General features: G+C 37.3%; 1 protein-coding gene across 1 annotated transcript; it reads right to left on the reverse strand.

Moving 5' to 3' along the window:
- Window positions 1–8,826: 8,826 nt before the first annotated feature.
- Window positions 8,827–16,866, reverse strand: LOC147513423 (ABC transporter C family member 10-like). Its single transcript, XM_086596471.1, has 12 exons — window positions 16,709–16,866; window positions 14,230–16,308; window positions 13,426–13,746; window positions 13,258–13,344; window positions 12,217–12,801; window positions 11,961–12,125; window positions 11,074–11,368; window positions 10,602–10,816; window positions 10,199–10,504; window positions 9,767–9,830; window positions 9,452–9,691; window positions 8,827–9,274 (listed from the first exon to the last, which is right to left on the reverse strand). Exons 2-12 carry the CDS (start codon window positions 16,276–16,278, stop codon window positions 9,171–9,173), a joined length of 4,431 nt encoding a protein of 1,476 aa, XP_086452597.1. The 5' UTR covers window positions 16,279–16,308; window positions 16,709–16,866; the 3' UTR covers window positions 8,827–9,170.
- Between the last annotated feature and the right edge of the window lie 213 nt (window positions 16,867–17,079).

Here is a 17,079-nt window from a genome sequence, read left to right on the forward strand (position 1 = left end):
CAGCAAGTTGAGGGAATTGGATTTTTGATTGTTGGTTTACTGAAACACGAACAGAATAGATTCTCATTATGAAATTTGGGGTGTCGCCTCCCCAAAGTGTAATGATAACGTTATGGAATTTGGGGTGTTGCTGCCCCCATAATAATGTATTGAAATTTGGGGTGTTGCCGCCCCCAAAGTGTAATGATAATGTAATAAAATTTGGGGTGTCGTCGCCCCCAAAATGTAGTAATAACGTAATGAAATTTGGGGTGTCGCACCTCCATAGTGTAATGATAATGAAAGTTGTGGTGACCCCCAGATTGTAACGATTATATATTGAAAGTTGAGGTGACGCTGCCCCCATAGTGTAATGATAACGTTATGGAATTTGGGGTGTTGCCACCCCATAATAATGTATTGAAATTTGGGGTGTCGCCCCAAAGTGTAATGATAACGAAATAAAATTTGGAGTGTCGCCGCCCCCATAGTGTAATAATAACATAATGAAATTTGGAGTGTCGATGCCCCCATATTGTAATGATAATGAAATTTGAAGTGAAGCCCCCAGATTGTAACGATTATATATTGAAAGTTGGGGTGACGCTGCCCCTACAGTGTACTGATAACGTAAGAAATTTGAGGTGTCGCAGCCCTCATAGTGTAACGATAACGTAATAAAATTTTGGGGTGTCACCGCCCCCATAGTACAATGATTAAAATACTTTGAATGAAATGCTATATATGAATGCTAATTTAAATGTATGCATGTATGAATAATAGATAAATTATAAATATAAAATGATATTTAAGATGCCCCTATGTATATATGGTCTTTCATTTTGACTATGTGAGACTCTGTCCCACTTTTGAATGTCATCATTCCTTATAAATTGCAATATTTTTTGCAGTGAATCAATATGACTTTGAGGCAGAAGAATTTTAAGTATCATCATTTTTTAGCAGTGGTAAAACACTTTTTGTTGTATGGCTGATCCATTCTTTATTTAGGCTATAAACAAAAGAATATCGATATCATCATATATATGGACGGATCAGCATGTCGATGAGCCCTAAGGTTTGGGCTACTATCGACTGTGCAAGTTCCATGACAAGTCAACCACTCCTTGTTATATGCCGATCCATTCTTCAGTGAGGCAACAAATATAAGGGCTATCGACCATCATATGGACAGATCAGCATGTTGATGAGCCCTAAGATTTGAGCTACTATCAACTGTGCGAGTCCCATGACAAGTCAACCACTCCTTGTTATATGCCGATTCATTCTTCAGTGAGGCAACAAATAGAAGGGTTATCGACCATCATATGGACAGATCAGCATGTTGATGAGCCCTAAGGTTTGGGCTACTATCAACTGTGCAAGTTCCATGACAAGTCAACCACTCCTTGTTATATGTCGATCTATTCTTCAGTGAGGCTACAATTAGAACGCCATTGACATCATCATATGGAACAAATCAGCCACGTCGATGAGCCCTAAGGTTTGGGCTACTATCAACTGTGCGAGTTCTATGACGAGGTCAACTACTGTCCTTGTTGTATGCTAATTTCTTGTAGTTATATCTTGATGAGCGAGCTAGTCAATATGAATTGATGGCAAACAGATCGGAATTGTTGAACTAGTGTACTAGTCATCAAATTGAGTCTTTTTGCTTGATGACCAAATTGAAAGAGCTTTTCGAAATAAAATTCTTGGAGCGCCAAAATTGAAAAAAATTGATAGATTTTTTTTTTTCGATCATTTGAATCAACAAAATATTCTCTGAAACATTTGGTCGGCAAGTTTTTTTTTTTTTTTTTTTAAGGTAGGTAAAATTAGATATTGCAAATTGGCAATGGAAAAGACCGAGCCAATTATGAAGATTGGTTCTTTCTTCGCCTAGGGTGAACATTTGGAGTATATGGACGGAAGGTTGGGATCCAATCACTCTTTTTGTGGTCCTCTGTAAGTGAGTCACCATCTACATAACTATTATTGTCAACTGACCATGTAATGTGAAACATGCATTGGTCGACAATGAGCTCGAGGATTGGGACCATGACTTGTAGAGGGACCTTTCAAAGATGTTGGACTACTAAAGCATGGTAAGTGATACATACAGATAATTTCTTCTAGGAGAGAGCCGATCTCTTATAGCATTTTGGTTAGGATTGGCTATACCAACATTGTTTTTCTTCATATCTTCGATGAGTTGTCTACCCCTCCATGAGTGGTCGACATTAAAGTTAGCAAAAGAGCTTTTGAACTCACTCACGATCACACTTGAAACTATCCGTCTTCATATTATAGTTTTGTTTGCTTCCTTTAATCGCACGATTCTTTTTGGTGCATGAGGAAGTGCTTTGATTCTGTAGTTACTTCTCCTGACAACTATACATGTATTTGTTTCTTCAATTTTCGGAGACGATGGTCGACTTAAGTTGTTGGATCTGCAATATGAATACTCACTCTCCCAGTCGCAAATGGCTGAGAACCATCGGACTTGGAAAGGGAATTCTCATTCGGCAGAAGTTAAGTGTTGAACTTGAGCAGCAAGAGGAGAGCCTTCACCGTTGTTTGTTCTTTGTGAAGCTATTGACGCAACTTTTTTGTTGAGGGTAGGAGCACGAGGCACGCCAAAATATGTTTTTCAGAAGATTTGCCAAAACACACACCCGTTGAGTCGGAAGTAATGTTTTTGGGAGATGGTGAAGGAGATGGTTGTTGGGGAAAGATGAGAATTTGGACTTCAAAGTGAAGTTGCCTACGTACCCAAATGTATTGCTTGGGATCAAGTCTCAATGCGTAGTTCTGGAAAAATGACAAAGGTTGGATTTTATAGGTAGGATTGGTGATAGTTACTTCCTAGTTCTCCAATATTCCAATTGTGGGATGAAGTTGGAGAACTGGCCAATCATGGGATAAAGTTGGAGAACTGGCGGGAGAACTATCCAATCGTGGGATGAAGTTGGAGAACTAGCAGGAGAACTGTCCACTCGTGGGATGAAGTTGGAGAACTGGCGGGAGAATTGTCCAATCATGGGATGAAGTTGGAGAACTAGCGGGAGAACTCTCCACTCGTGGGATGAAGTTGGAGAACTGGCGGGAGAACTGTCCACTTGTGAGATGAAGTTGGAGAACTAGCGGGAGAATTGTCCAATCATGGGATGAAGTTGGAGAACTGGGAGAACTGTCCACTCTTGGGATGAAGTTGGAGAACTGGCGGAGAATTGTCCAATCATGGGATGAAGTTGGAGAACTTGTGGAATAACTGTCCAATCATGGGATGAAGTTAGAGAACTGGCGGGAGAACTGTTATACAATATGAAGTTGATGAAAGTGAATCTTGAATGTGGACGAAGTGGTGAAAGTTGTTTGACTTGCAAAACATGTGCGCAACTGATATTGATTTTACGTGTAGGTATGTAGGCTTTGAGCGTGGGCTTTTTGTAGATAAGCTTTGAGCATGGACTCTGAGCTTGGGCTTTTTTGTAGATAAGTTCTGAGCATGGACTCTGAGCGTGGGTTTTTTTGTAGCATGGACTCTGAGCGTGGGCTTTATATTGAATTGGGCTTTTATTGGGCCATATTTGTGAGGGTCGGAACAATCATTATCAACTATTTAAGCTATATATCGAAGATCTACTTTCATGACAATAATATCAACTTTCTACAAGAGATTAAAATCTGACAAATGCCCACACCTTGAGTTGGCTCAACTTTCCATTTTTTGAATGGAGGATCTCTCTTTGGTTTATGGGTTGTCCTTCCTGAATTTATTAGCAAAACGTATCAATGTTGTTGATCAGGGTAAATTTAAATAAAAGAGGGCGTTAATGAGGCTGGGAGTGGGAATCACAAGATACACCAGAATCTTTAAGATACCTCACAAGAGTAGCTCAGTAACTACTCCTCTTTTCGGGGTTACAGATCGCAAGCCTCAACTTTGATCAAGTCTATAAATTTTGTGTGGATGACTTTTTAAGCAAAGTATTGATTTTATTGTATTTTGATTTCTGGCGTGGTTATTAAAGGTATTGTGGTTAAAACTGCATAGAGAGAGGTGAAGAAGTCTAACACAATCCAAAACATGAGAACTGAATTTTCAAAACTGGAAGGTATATCTATGGTAAATCTGACAAGTTTGTCTTTTGCGGGAGATTGGCTTCAGAATGAGCAAAAGGTTGTTGATTATGACATAAAGAATGGCTCAATCATCAGTGTCTTTCTGGATTCAGGATTCCAAACAAAAATACATGTAAAGATAATGTTGCAGACTGGGAAGCCAATAACACTTGATGTGGATATGAGGGACACAGTCCTTACTATCAAACGCAAGATACAGAACAAGGAGGGTATCTCTGTTGGCCAACAAGAGCTTTTCTACTTAGGAGAAGAACTGATGATGGTCGAACGATTGCAAGTTATAACATTGAGGGAGGGTCAACAATTTATGCAGTCTTTCGTTTGGGAGATACAATGATAATATCGGTTACTCTTGAAAAAAAATAGAACTTTTAGTCTTAAAGTGAAAAGATGGTTTATGGTTCCGAATGTCAAGTTCCCCGATTGAAAGCATGGTGGGGATCCCAATTGGCAAACGTAAAACTCGACTTGACAAGGTGGAGCCGGAGAATGATATGACTTTAGTAGACTTACATTTTCGGAAGGACGGACATTGAATTTGAGGAGTGACATATGTAAATATTCATTAGGGTGCCTTCGGTAAAAATTGATTAATTGCAGAGTGGATGGATCTTATACCATTCAAAATGTGCAAGAAATGATTGAAGAGCGGGAGGGAATACATATAAGGTCGCAAAAGCTCTCATCTACGGTGTGATGTAGCTTGAGCCTTCAGCAGTTTGGACGACTACAATATTAAGAAAGACGCATACAATTCATTTGGTTCTTCGCCTATGTGGGTGTTAGATAAAGATAATTGTTAATCTTCTGGTTGGATTAGTTGATTAGATAGAAGGTATTGTACGTTTTAGCATATTGTTCTTATTGCTTAGAAGCTTTTTAGAATTTTATTTCTATGCAATTTAAAAGTTGGGTCTTTGCTTTTGGGGTTTTAATTGTGTTTTTTTTTATAGTTAAACTTTGGTATTTGGACTCAAGTTTTAGTAGATTGTTTAATTTCTTTGACACTCATGGGCCACATTATTAGCATGGCTTTCAAAAAGTAAAAAAATTACATAATAAGCAATTAGTGTTGTAATATATTATGAGGCTTCAAATGGGGTATATAACAGTGCATTTAGATTGATTGTTTTATTCAGTTTTTTTTATAATGGATCGCTACCAAGTGCTACTCTTCTCAACCATGCCTAAATCCTTAGAAAGAAAGCTGGAAACAACTATGGCAGCCGTGTAGCTGGAACCACGATGAGATATACTCAGATAATGGTTAGTTTAATTGGATTGAGGGAGTATTGAATATTGCTGATAATCAGGTTCTTTGTAATTATAAATTAGAGCGCCATCTACTAGATGTTCCTAATTAGTATTCCCATTACCATATGATTCTCCAGCCTCATAAGGTATGAACATATTGATGTAAGAATGACATTTTTATCCTTTAAGTGAAACTGATTTATTAGCATCTTAAAAGAATATACTACAACTCCCTATATCAATAGTACATGGTATTGCCTGAGATCATAAAATATGATAGCTATAAATATATCAGTGGAGAGATTTATCTATATTGATAGTCTTGATGAATATAAGATGAAGCTTATATATAGAAAACGACATATTGAAAAGAGTCCTAGCACACTTCAGTAGACAATCTCATCTTCCTACCAAGTGGCTAAATGCCTCAATAGATGATTTGGAGTGGTCAATGACCAAAATTATGATGCCCATTTTTTTTTTAATAATTTCAGGATATAAAGGGGTTCAAGGTTCCTCTTTAGATTGCGCTTTTCATCTCATTAGAAATGTATGGAACCCCTGTCCAACATTATTTAATTTTTTTATTTTCAAGTGAATTTGAAGTAAAATTTTCAGACGACTTCTCATTTCCAAGGCAAATATAGCTATTCTAACATAAATTACTGTTTCAGGTCATGTGGATGGCACCCCGACTAAGTTTGAACTTGGATATTTTTATGTCAGGCAGGATTCAAGGTTCCTCCTTAGATTGTGTTTTTCATTTTCATTTAGTGATGTATGCAACTCCTGTCCAACAAAATGTAATCTTCTATTTCCAAATGAATTTCCATGAAAATTTTCGAGCAGCTTATAATTTCTAGAAAATACAACTATTCCAACAGTATGATTATTGTTTCATGTCATGTGGACGTGCCACCTGCTTAATTTGAACTTAGCCTTACCTACTCTCTCAATGCCTATTCGATCAATGTCATTCGATCTTCAACCTCACCACCCACCAAATAAAGTTCTTCCCCATGGTTAGTTCTTCCTCAAGGTAAGAGAATCACTTTGCTTCAGAGATATATTATTATACGTTTTTACAACTCTTAAGATCTGTGCTTTAAAGACAATCACTTTGTTGGGTGGTTATATAACGTTTTCCAAATATATCAGAATTGTTAAAGATTTGTTGCCCAAGGTTTACGTCTCTGTCATGACTCATGAGGTCAATTTCCAATTAGTAGAGCTCCTGTTATTTGGTTTAATTTGTTCTTATTATGGAATCAAATTCCCAGGTTTTCTTCATCTCTTCAATTCCCTATAAAGTATATGTCAAAATGTGGCCTTTATTTTCTTCATTTCATTGTGTTATTTAGGACAATAATACTTCAAAAAAAAATTAGAAAAACATAAACCCATTAAACAAAGTATATATATATTTATAAACAGTGAATCATTAGCTATCAATATATATATATATTATTTATTCAAGTGGATTTTAGGTTTTTGAGTCATTAGCTATCTATGTAGCAAGTCCGGCCATAGGCCGGGCCAAATGGCTAGTAATAAGTAAACATGTGAGAATTACACTTGTTTAATTAAAACGCAAAGTCCAAGCCCGGTAGTCTATAAAAGAGGTCCAAAGTCCAATCAGCACAAGCCCAAAACACACAACAGGTCAATAAGTGCCTCGATCAAATTTCGCTGGCCCAAAACAATCATCCCAAGTATGAAAAAGTGAAAAACTGTGATTCCCTTTTTTTGTTGATATTGTCTAATTTACTTGACTGATTTTTAAACTCTAAAAAGCAAAAAGTTTTTAATCCATCATTGTAATTTTAAATTCAGATCAACAATAGTAGATTTTAAAATCATCATCAGATTTTAATCTCTATCCCAAACCCATGATTCATTTCTCTATTTGAATTCGAGTTGTGTGAACGTTTAATCTCGATCCCAAATCTCGATCCCAAACCCATGATTCATTGCTCTATTTGAATTCGAGTTGTGTGAACGTTAGTGACCTGGAAGGCCACGGTATGAACCTTTTATCACGGTATGAACCTTTTATGAACGTTGGTACCAACTGTGAAGTGACAAGCAGCAAAGAGGAAACATCAAAACTTGAACTTGGATCGGTAATTGACACAAAACTTGAACCACATTCCTTCCCAACACAATTAGGTTCCTCGCAAAACAGAACCCAAAGATCGTCCTTCATGTTTTTATCCTTTAAATAATCCTTCAAGTTCTGCATTGACAAGAAAAATACTTTTTAACTACTCGTATTAGTTCAACTGCACAATTAGATCCCCACAAGTCAAATAGTACTTTTTTTTTTTTATCTAATACATCATTTAAGAACGCCAAAAAAGATGCATACTAATACACTATAAATTGAGTTTAACACATTTTCATTTGCCAAAAACAGGGAAAGCACTCATTTGCTAATTATTGCATCCTTTTGCACACATTATAAAAATCTAAACAACAATCCAATCTCCCAAGTGCAATAGTTCATAGAATATCAAAACAATGGAAATAAATTTGGTTCAGGCCAATAATCAACTTTTCTAAAAACATGTATAAATATATATTTTTTTCAATATAGAATATAAAATACATAATAATACAAAAATAAACTCTGAATGGCCAAATGGGATTGATCTTGTACCTCAAGTTCTGAAAACTGGAATAACAGCTAAGTTGACAGGAATATCGGCCACTGAAAACCGGCTTCTGAATATCTGTAATATATATATAGTGAAAGAAGAAGCAAAGTTGAAATGAAACTCTTCCTCACTCTCTTTGCTGCTGCGGAAACGATCATAAATGAAATACATTTTATTAGTGTATGGTTCTGCATGGAATTTGGAAGTCGTCACGGCTCACGTAATATAATAAATAAAAGGTGAAAACAACTTGGTCAAGTTTCGTTGATTTTATAGCGACGTACACCAAGTGTTTTCAGTAAAACTATGAAAAAGACCTCTCTCTGTCTCTTGCCTCATTCCGGTTTTAACTCTCCTGGGTCGATTCTGATCCCTTAACAGTTAACACCGCATTGACTTCAAATTAAGATATGCAGTTTTGCACGATTCGTTTTTGTTTCATTGTTGTGACAAACGAACTTACAAAATTTATGAGCCAAACATACTACAAACTGTATATGTGATTGTTAGAAGATCATACATTCTCTAATCTTTATTCCCTTTTTTTGTTGATATTGTCTATTTTACTTGGCTGATTTTTAAACCCAAAAAGCAAAAAGTTTTTAATCCATCATTGTAATTTTAAATTCAGATCAACAATAGTAGATTTTAAAATCATTCATCAGATTTTAATCTCGATCCCAAACCCATGATTCGAGTTGTGTGAACGTTAGTGACCTGGAAGGCCATGGTATGAACCTTTTATGAACGTTGGTACCAACTGTGAAGTATAAACTGCAAAGTGACAAGCAGCAAAGAGGAAACATCAAACATATCTGAAGTATTCATTGTAGTTGGCGTTTTAATCATATCACTAAAACAGGCTAAAATAGACCCCTAAAATATCTCAATTCCTATACTAAATACAATTGGAGTATACTAATTCCGATACAAAAAATATGTACAGCCTCAAAGGCATGAATCAAAACCTTTGGCCCTTTCCCTGAATCTTTTCTCAGTGCATCCAAAGTTATATTTTCAGACTACTTATTTTCTTGTGAGGACCATACTTGTCTAACTTTGCTAATTCCCCCTTCTCAACCCGTATCTTGTTCGTTCTGGAAACACATTTATATACATTGGTGTTAACTGTCAGCTAACTTCACTGTGAGACCAGTATTCCTTGACAAGCTGCCCAAACAATGATCCCTCGCGATTCATCAACTTCATCGGTTCGTCGTACTCCACCAGTTTCCCTGAAAAGAAATAAAACCATCCATCTTTAGAAACAATTCCAACTGTTATGATCCACAGGCCACAACCAATCTAATAGCACAAGCAACTAATACTTCCATGATGGTTCATGAAGACAAGTTGTGACATGGTTGGTGTGGTGAAGTTACTTCACTAATTGGGTCAAAGATATAACTCACCATCACTGATAGCAAGCACCATTGTGCAGTCCATCACAGTGGGTATTCTGTGAGCCACTGTGATCACAGTGCAATCAGCAAATTCCGTTCTTATGGTTTTTTGGAGAATTGTATCTGTTGCATTGTCAATTGATGCAGTGGCTTCATCAAGCACTAATATACGACTTCTCCTCAACAGAGCACGGCCCAAACAAAACAATTGCCGCTGTCCCATGCTCCAGTTCGATCCATCTTCTACCACTGCAACACCAAATTTCTTATTATTAAATCATTCCTCGCTCATAATAAAAGAATCCCAAAAGCTTAAACTATTACCGGGAGCATCCAGACCCTCTTCCTTATCTTGCACGGCCTCTTCCAACTGGCATTTTCTAAGTACCTACAGAAGTGCACACAAAAAATCCAATTACTCTAGTTTTCCTTATACGTACTAAAAAGTTTCTAGTGAGGTTGCACTTACGAAAGTTATATCCAAACTATGAACTATCAAAACTGAAAAATTAAGTATAAAATATGCACTGTTGTGGTAATTAAATGTTATCTAAGATTGTATACTGTAATTAGATTTTAAAATCATCTGAAATGTCTCTGTTTTACTGCATCCATGCTATGTGGACCATTAGGAAAAGACAAATTGGTGGTGCAATAGAGATACAAAAGGGCTTTCAGGAGTTATATACGGTATTCACATTTCAAAGTTGTAGTATAACTCTCTTCATACTAAAGGCCAAACAGAAACTGAAGTACCTCCCATATTCCCAGGTCAGTATGTTGACATAATGGGTCCATATTATATCTCACAGTCCCATTGAAAAGAGTAGGATCTTGAGGGATGATCCCGAAACGTGATCTAAGGTCATGAAGCCCAATGGTGGAAATGTCAAGGCCATCTATGACAATTTTCCCCCCTGCCGGCTCCACCAAACGAAACAAGGCACTGATAAGAGTTGTTTTCCCACTGCCAGTACGTCCGACAATCCCGATCTTGTGCCCACCTTCAATTGTGCAACTGACACCCCGTAGAACAAGTGGAGTATCAGGTCTGTATTTGATCTGTGTGATGAAAACTTTTCTTAGTATATTGATCTTCATAAACCATGAAGCCTAAATTCACGTTTAAATTCAAAGTTGCATACACGTAAAAGTTTACCTTCAAATCTTGAATTTCTACTTTGCCAACACTGGGCCAGTTGGGAGGTGGGCGATTCTCATCAATAACCAGTGGGGCTTCGCTAGGAATGTGCATGTACTGGTTTAGCCTTTCGACAGATATGATGTAGTTTGCTAGTGTGCACTGATTTTGAATTGAGAAAACCAGGGACATATTCAATGAAAGACCGTATGAAAATGCCATTCCAATAAATCCTGCCACCATAAAATTAGCAATAAAATCACCCATTAGCCAGACAATGACTAAGAAGGTCATCATAATCTAATTTCTGTTCAAGTCCATTCAATGAATCTAACAACAATAAATATATAAAAAATTGGACAGCTAGAGTATAGATAAAGATCTCATCCATCGGACCATTATCAATATAAAATGAAATAAATAAATCTAGTATGTTAACATCGAGGATGGGATAATAACAGCCGAAAGTAGAAGAAAAGTTTTAGCTCACCAGGGCTAAAAGTTCCAGGGGGAAGTAAAACCATTGCAAGTGCTGAGGAGGAAATAACGGTGGCACTTAAGATCTCCAAACGCTCAATCAACCACTCATTTGCTGCAAAGTTGTGGAAAAATGGACTAGCATTTGTGTCGATGAGGTCCAAATTCTGAGCAAAGAATCGGTCTTCCTTCTGGAAAGCTCTGATTGTGATTGCCCCTGCTATAGATTCAGCTAGATGGTTGGCTAGCATGGACTTAGTTGTGCCATTGATCCGCATCAACTCCTTCGCCGAAGCAAAATAGTATCGCTGTGTGTTCAAAAACACAATTGCAAGTTTAGGAAAAGAGAATCAGGATAACACAAACTAGAGTGAAAACAACAACATAACAAGAGAAAACAAGAGGGAAATAAAATTCAATCTGCCAGAAGAAATTCACACATTTCAGAAGAATAATGGAGAAAAACTTTCTCCTTTTCCCGTCATACATCTGTCAAATCTGTTGGTAGTGAGGAAGTAGGGAGTAGGACTGTAGGAGTTCAAAGATGGCAGAGGGATAACGAATCCCTATGATCCAATAGAGAGAGTAAAACCATTCCAAGATATACATTTCAGTTTTAGTCCTCATCTTTTTCAGGACAATCAGGCATCTATGAAGTGCAGTACAATACATTATGTTCAAAGAAGAGTTTCAGACCTGTAACCAAAACTTCAACCAAAGAAGCAAGATGGTTTAAACCATACTTGCATACTATAGAGTAAAGATCAACCCCATGTTCAACCAGCTTCTTACAGTTTCATGCATGACAAAGGTCATGAAAAGTGAATGTTTAACTATTTCATTTTGGTGCCACTCTTTCTCTTTCGCAAAAGTAAATCTCTGTATCGATTTAATATTTACCTGTAAGCATATTGCCAAGACAACCATTGGAATGGAAACAAACAAGACTTGCCAAGTAACAACAGCCAATACTCCTAGATTGGCATATGTATTAGTGGTGGCACCTACGGCAAGAATAAAACTGAATGGGACATCCAGGTCGACTATACTTAAATCAGCAGAGACCTGTATAAGAAGAAAGAATAACAGAGATAAGCCTCAGTGCCTCACACACCCTTACATAACAAATGTTAAGTTCTATCTTGGAGACTCCTACCCGAGTAAGTATCCTTCCCAACGGCGTTGAATCATAAAAAGACATTGGTGCACGGAAAAGAGAGCTCAGTAATTGTGAGAATAAAGACTTTGATGACTGCAGTCCAAGAGCAACGGCAGAAATAGATCTAAGAAGCAAAAACAATGTGGACAAGAATCCGATAATCAAGTATACTATGATCAGTCGCAATTTGCTAACGTGAGGGTCCTCAACCTTCGCAGCCATCCAAGAGTTCTGTAATATTTGGCCAGCCACAAACACAAAATGACCGAGACATGCAAAAGAGAAGTATAAGTATCCCTTGTTCTGGTTGAGATACTGTAAATAAGGTTTTAAGCCAGCATCTCCTGATTCTCTCTCTTCTAACTTAATCAACTGATCTGCTGATGCTGCCAATTGTTTCTCATTATGTGCTTTCTTAATCTCCCTGGTAGGTGCTGCAGTTCTCTGGGAAGATACAACGTTGGCGAGCCTTTCAGAACCAGCAGTTTCTTTATGGGCATTCACAAGGACCTGAAATTCTTGACTAGTGGCCAATAACTGATGATAAGGAGCAGCATGTAGAATTTCTCCATCCGACATCAACTGTAAAAATGACATAATAATTGTTTAAGTTACCAAGAAGCCACAACTGGAAAAGTACGGATTACTTGAATTTCTAAATCTCTCATGTAAAGGGTGACATATAAGAGAGGAAAGGTTGAGAACCATCAAAGGATAGAGGCTAAGTGTTAAAATTATATGCTTACGGTACAATGTGCCAATATCCTAACCCCTGTCACATTAAATTGAGCTCCGAAGCCCAAAATGTGTGGAGGTGGGCATTGACAGGATATGAGGAATGTTTGTTTTTGAAATGTGTTGGTAACTTTGAACAAATATTAGTATCTTCTCACCCGACTTGGGGATAGCTTGGCTGGTGTCAACATGCAATAGATCAATGAGCGAAAAAATTAAATGGAGGTAAGATAAACTAAATTTACAACACAAATCGTCTTAAAAAAATTTAAGTACGTAGTAAAAGGTGGCTTGCACACTAACCAAAACTGAGTCAAATGTCGGGAGAAAGTCAACTTGGTGAGTGACAAGTAGGACTGTCTTCCCTGACAGAGCTTCCATCACATATTCCTGTGACAATACAAGTTAGCTTCCACCAAAAATCAGTATCCACAATAGTGTAGTTTAGGAGGACTATATTAAAAAATTTACATTAAATAAACTTGTTGCAGTATGAGCATCAACGGCGCTAAATGGATCATCCAACAGATATACATCTGCGTCCTGGTATAATGCTCGGGCGAGTTGAATACGCTGCTTTTGACCACCACTGAGATTGACTCCTCGTTCGCCTATTTCAGTGAGGTCACCGAATGGTAGCACCTCAAGGTCTGTCACCAGTGAACACTTCTCCAAAGTTTCTTGGTACCTCTCTTTATTGAAGCTAGATCCGAATAGTATATTTTCTTGAATTGTTCCAGTCTGAATCCATGCTGTCTGAGAAACATAAGCCATCTCCCCATATACTTGAATCTGTAAAATGAAGAAAAAGGCACCATGTCAATCATCTATACTTGTTTATGGTTTTTACTTAAAATGGATCTGAGCACTGTGCCCAACTTATTCTGAATATAAGTAGACATGCTTCTCGACCTTTGACAAAGTTACTAAAGATTTGTAATGTAAGATTTGTTATTGTCTTTGTCTTTGTAAAGTTACTTTTTCATTGTTTGACAATACTATAGAGTTTAAAATGACAAGAACCAAAATTGTGGCAATCCACACTAGTAACAGAATATAAATTTCTGGTATTGTTATCAGGATATATATTGGTACTATTATCATGACATATATTAATTTCTACTCAGATTCATCCTATGATGGTATGCTTGCATACTAACTTACTAAGGGGACATTGTGAATTACAAACTAAAACGAGACTTCTTACAACCCTACTATAATTCATTTAAGCTATGGAGAGAGAGAGAAAAAAGATGAAATGTAATAAGAACACACCTTTCCCTTGGCATTTGAGACTTCTCCAAGAATTGCAGCTAAAAGGGTTGATTTGCCTGAGCCAACCTCTCCACAGATAGCCACCTTTTCACCAGGTTTAACCTCTAGGTTTACGTTTCTTAGCGTGGGCTTCAAATGATTTTCTTCCCACGAAAAATCAGCAGAATTTATAAAGACTGAATTTTTGAGTTCCTTCACATTGAGCTTCTGTCTGACAGTTCCATTCTGCAGCTCTGGTGCCTCGAGAAACCTTATGATCCGGACTAGTGCTACTTTTGCTTGAATAACAACTCCAATAACGTCGGGTATGGATCTAATAGGATCCTGAACAAGACGTAAAGTTGCTACAAATGTGAAAACATTACTAGCGTAAAGAGGAATTCCAAGGAAGTAACATGCTCCAAAAGTAGCAGCTGAGACCAGTACTGGCGAAGACCAAAAGAGAAACCCATTGTATGCTTTACGCAGCTGCACTGCAGATAACCACTTGTATTCCTCTTTCCTCAACTTTTCTATAACATTCTTGAAATGAGTCTCCCAAGCATACAGCTTCAACACCTTCATGTTCACAAGGGCCTCTGCTGTAGCCTTCAGTCTTTCGTCTTGTGCCTCCATGAGCTTAGTCTGGAACTTGTGTTGTAGTTTTGCCAGGGGAGTATTGCAGAGAACAGTTAGAACAATTACAGCCAATGCTGCAATTGTTGCAAGCCCAACAGCATGAATAAGAATGCCTAATGCAATACACAACTGGAGGCTTGTTGTCCACGTTTGGTGGAACCAGTAGGGAAATTCACCTATTCTATAAGCATCTACTGTGACATAGTTCATTATTTCCCCAGATGAATGCTTCAACTTAGCAGCATTAGAGAGTCTCATTTGCTTCTTGAATATGGCTGCCGAGAGTAAAGACCTTACTTGGAGGCCAACAATTCTACTACGGAAGTACCACTGCCTCTGTGATAAAGATTCTAAGCATTTAGCAAGGAATAGACATAAAGCCAAAACATAGCCCTCATGCTTAAAAGCTTGTTTTCCTTCAGCAACCTCAATAAAAGCATTAAGAAGGAGAGGACCGCAAGACAGAGTCAGTATTTTAAGCAGTGCAAAGAACCCAGAAATTAAAATTCCTTTCCACTGGTAGACAATTATTGTCCACAAAATTGAAGGTGGAGTGGATGGTCTAATCTGCCTTTGTATGTTCAGTTGCTCCATAAATAATGAATAACATGACTTTGCACAATCAACTTCACGCATCTGAGGAATATCTTCATCCTCAAGAGTTTTCTCCTTACCCATCTTCATCAAAGGGTTCAACCACCAAAATGACATTGTACTAAAAAATCCAGCTTTTGCAAAGGGAGATATGTTCGTATCAGAGTCAGTAATACTACTTCCGTCAGTCTCACTATTCAAGCGTGTATAGACACCATTCCCCTTTATAGTCTGTCCAGTTTCCTCATATTCATTCCTAAAAGCACATAATAGCAACAGAACTGCACCTGGAAGAGATAAAACATCTAAAACAAGCCTGACGGATACTTCTTTGTTTGAAATGACATTTATAAGAGAGAAAACACACAGAATCCCAGCATACAAGCAAGCTAGTATCGACCATGGTCTCAGAAAGCGTTTAGAGAGTTTTCTTGCTTTGAGGCTCACTGTTAAACTCACAAACAACCATGTAACACCTTGAAACAATACCACTAGCCACCAATGCAGTGGTAAAGCAGTCCCCCATCGTTTCAACTGCTCTCGCAACATCCAAATCCCTAAACCTAAGTAAAGCACTCCTAAACAGCCATTAAAGGCTGCAGACAATCCCTCTAAATGGGAAAATCGCTTAAAACGTATAGGAATCTGTATTTTTCTCGACGAAGACTTGCGAAGTAGGCTGAAAAAGAATATGAATAAGAGCACGATATTGAAGAAAAGGACAGAGACATGGTTGATGCATGAACTTGGATCGGTAATTGACACAAAACTTGAACCACATTCCTTCCCAACACAATTAGGTTCCTCGCAAAACAGAACCCAGAGATCATCCTTCATGTTTTTATCCTTTAAATAATCCTTCAAGTTCTGCATTGACAAGAAAAAGACTTTTTAACTACTCATATTAGCTCAACTGCACAATTAGATCCCCACAAGTCAAAAATGTTACACTATAAACTGAGTTTAACACATTTTTGTTTGCCAAAAACAGGGAAAGCACTCATTTGCTAATTATTGCATCCATTTGCACACATTATAAAAATCTAAACAACAATCCAATCTCCCAAGTGCAATAGTTCATAGAATATCAAAACAATGGAAATAAATTTTCTTCTTCTAAGTTAAACAAACACCTTTAAATTTGGTTCAGGCCAATAATCAACTATTCTAAAAACATGTATAAATATATATTTTTTTCAATATAGAATATAAAATACATAATAATACAAAAATAACTCTGAATGGCCAAATGGGATTGATCTTGTACCTCAAGTTCTGAAAACTGAATAACAGCTAAGTTGACAGGAATATCGGCCACTGAAAACCGGTTTCTGAATATCGGTAATATATATATTGTGAAAGAAGAAGCAAAGTTGAAATGAAACTCTTCCTCACTCTCTTTGCTGCTGCCGAAACGATCATAAATGAAATACATTTATTAGTGTGTGGTTCTGCATGGAATTTGGAAGTCGTCATGGCTCACGTAATATATAAAAATACAAAGTGAAATAACTTGGTCAAGTTTCGTTGATTTTAATCGACGTACACCGAGTGTTTTCAGTAAAACTATGAAAAAGACCCGCGTTGAACGGTTAACTTATATATTTAGAAAATTAGAACCTCTCTCTGTCTCTTGCT

Source organism: Coptis chinensis, chromosome 3 (genome assembly GCF_015680905.1).
Source record: "Coptis chinensis isolate HL-2020 chromosome 3, ASM1568090v1, whole genome shotgun sequence".
Lineage (NCBI taxonomy): Eukaryota > Viridiplantae > Streptophyta > Magnoliopsida > Ranunculales > Ranunculaceae > Coptis > Coptis chinensis.

Excerpts from the sequence above, each read along its gene's own strand:
- LOC147513423 (XM_086596471.1), bottom strand. The coding sequence starts at position 16,278 with ATGAAGGATGATCTCTGGGTTCTGTTTTGCGAGGAACCTAATTGTGTT. Across the intron at positions 13,747-14,229 it reads TCTCAAATGCCAAGGGAAAG|ATTCAAGTATATGGGGAGAT; the intron begins GTGTGTTCTTAT and ends TTCATTTTACAG. Across the intron at positions 11,369-11,960 it reads TCTTGGCAATATGCTTACAG|CGATACTATTTTGCTTCGGC; the intron begins GTAAATATTAAA and ends TTGAACACACAG.